This window comes from Galeopterus variegatus, unplaced genomic scaffold, assembly GCF_000696425.1.
Source record: "Galeopterus variegatus unplaced genomic scaffold, G_variegatus-3.0.2 Scaffold25121, whole genome shotgun sequence".
Taxonomy (NCBI): Eukaryota; Metazoa; Chordata; class Mammalia; order Dermoptera; family Cynocephalidae; genus Galeopterus; species Galeopterus variegatus.
The window spans coordinates 8,489-9,469 of NW_007751232.1; the positions used below are offsets into that span (position 1 = coordinate 8,489).

The 981-nt window shown below is 57.5% G+C and overlaps 1 protein-coding gene across 1 annotated transcript; it reads right to left on the bottom strand.

Moving 5' to 3' along the window:
• Nucleotides 1-625: 625 nt before the first annotated feature.
• LOC103583637 (egl nine homolog 1) lies at nt 626-976 on the bottom strand (the record flags this gene model as incomplete). The annotated part of the gene is made up of 1 exon (XM_008564898.1): nt 626-976. A coding segment is annotated over one exon (351 nt), but the record flags the coding sequence as incomplete, so codon positions are not given.
• Between the last annotated feature and the right edge of the window lie 5 nt (nt 977-981).

Below are 981 nucleotides of genomic sequence, written 5' to 3' on the forward strand. Positions count from 1 at the left end.
AAAAAAAAAAAGACAAACATGACAATTTCTCCCAAGATAATTTCTCTCCCAAGACAATTTCTCCAGACTCCCCAAATCAGACATGGATGGTGGAGCAGGGTGGCCTGGGACGGGCTGGATACAAAGACAAGATTAAGACAGTCTCCTGCTCGCCATGGGCAGAGAACAGAGAGGGACTACAATAGGTAGGAACTGCACAATCGGCTGGGAAAACTGCAGCAGCAGAGAGGAAACAAAAAGATCTCAGCAAACCAAGCTGTAAAATGAGCCCTCCTGCTCCAAGACAGCGTTTGGTTTGTTTTTTTGTTTTTTTCCCAGGAAACTACAGAACGGTTCTTCTCCAACAAAGGGATGACACTAACAAAGCAAACAGAGGAAACCTGTGCTAAAAATGTCACCTGCCTGCACCGAGAGACCTGGAAACGGAAATGATTTTTCTTTCCCAGTCGTGCAGTGGGTTCCAAAACAGGAGGGACAGGGACAAGAGCCGTGGGGGGCAGGGGTGGGGAAGCCGCCAAGCCCTTCCTGAACGGGGGTTCCTCGGCCCAGTGCTCGCTGCAGACGCGCCCTTCTGCGGCGCCCTTGAAAGCGGCAGCCCCGGCCCCGGCGGGGTCCCCGCGCTCACCTTGGTGCGGCCGTTGATCTTGTAGTTGCCCAGCTTGCCGTTGCAGTGGCGGATCAGGTCGTCCATGCTGCTCATGAGCAGCCCGATGGTCTCGCAGCCGGGCTCCTTGCCCTCGATCCAGGTGATCTGGTCGCCCCGGATGTCCCTGGACGAGTCGCTCTTCTGGCTGACCAGCTGGCCGTCCGTGAACTTGCCGGTGTCGTGCAGGGCGCGCACCTCGTCGCCGATCTGCTGCCCGGTCTCCTTGCCCAGGAAGTCGTCCACCACGCAGATGCCGTGCCTGTTCATGCAGGGCACGATGTACTCGAGCGCCAGCTTCAGCGCGGGCAGCGGCTTCGTCTGCCCGTTAGGCCGCG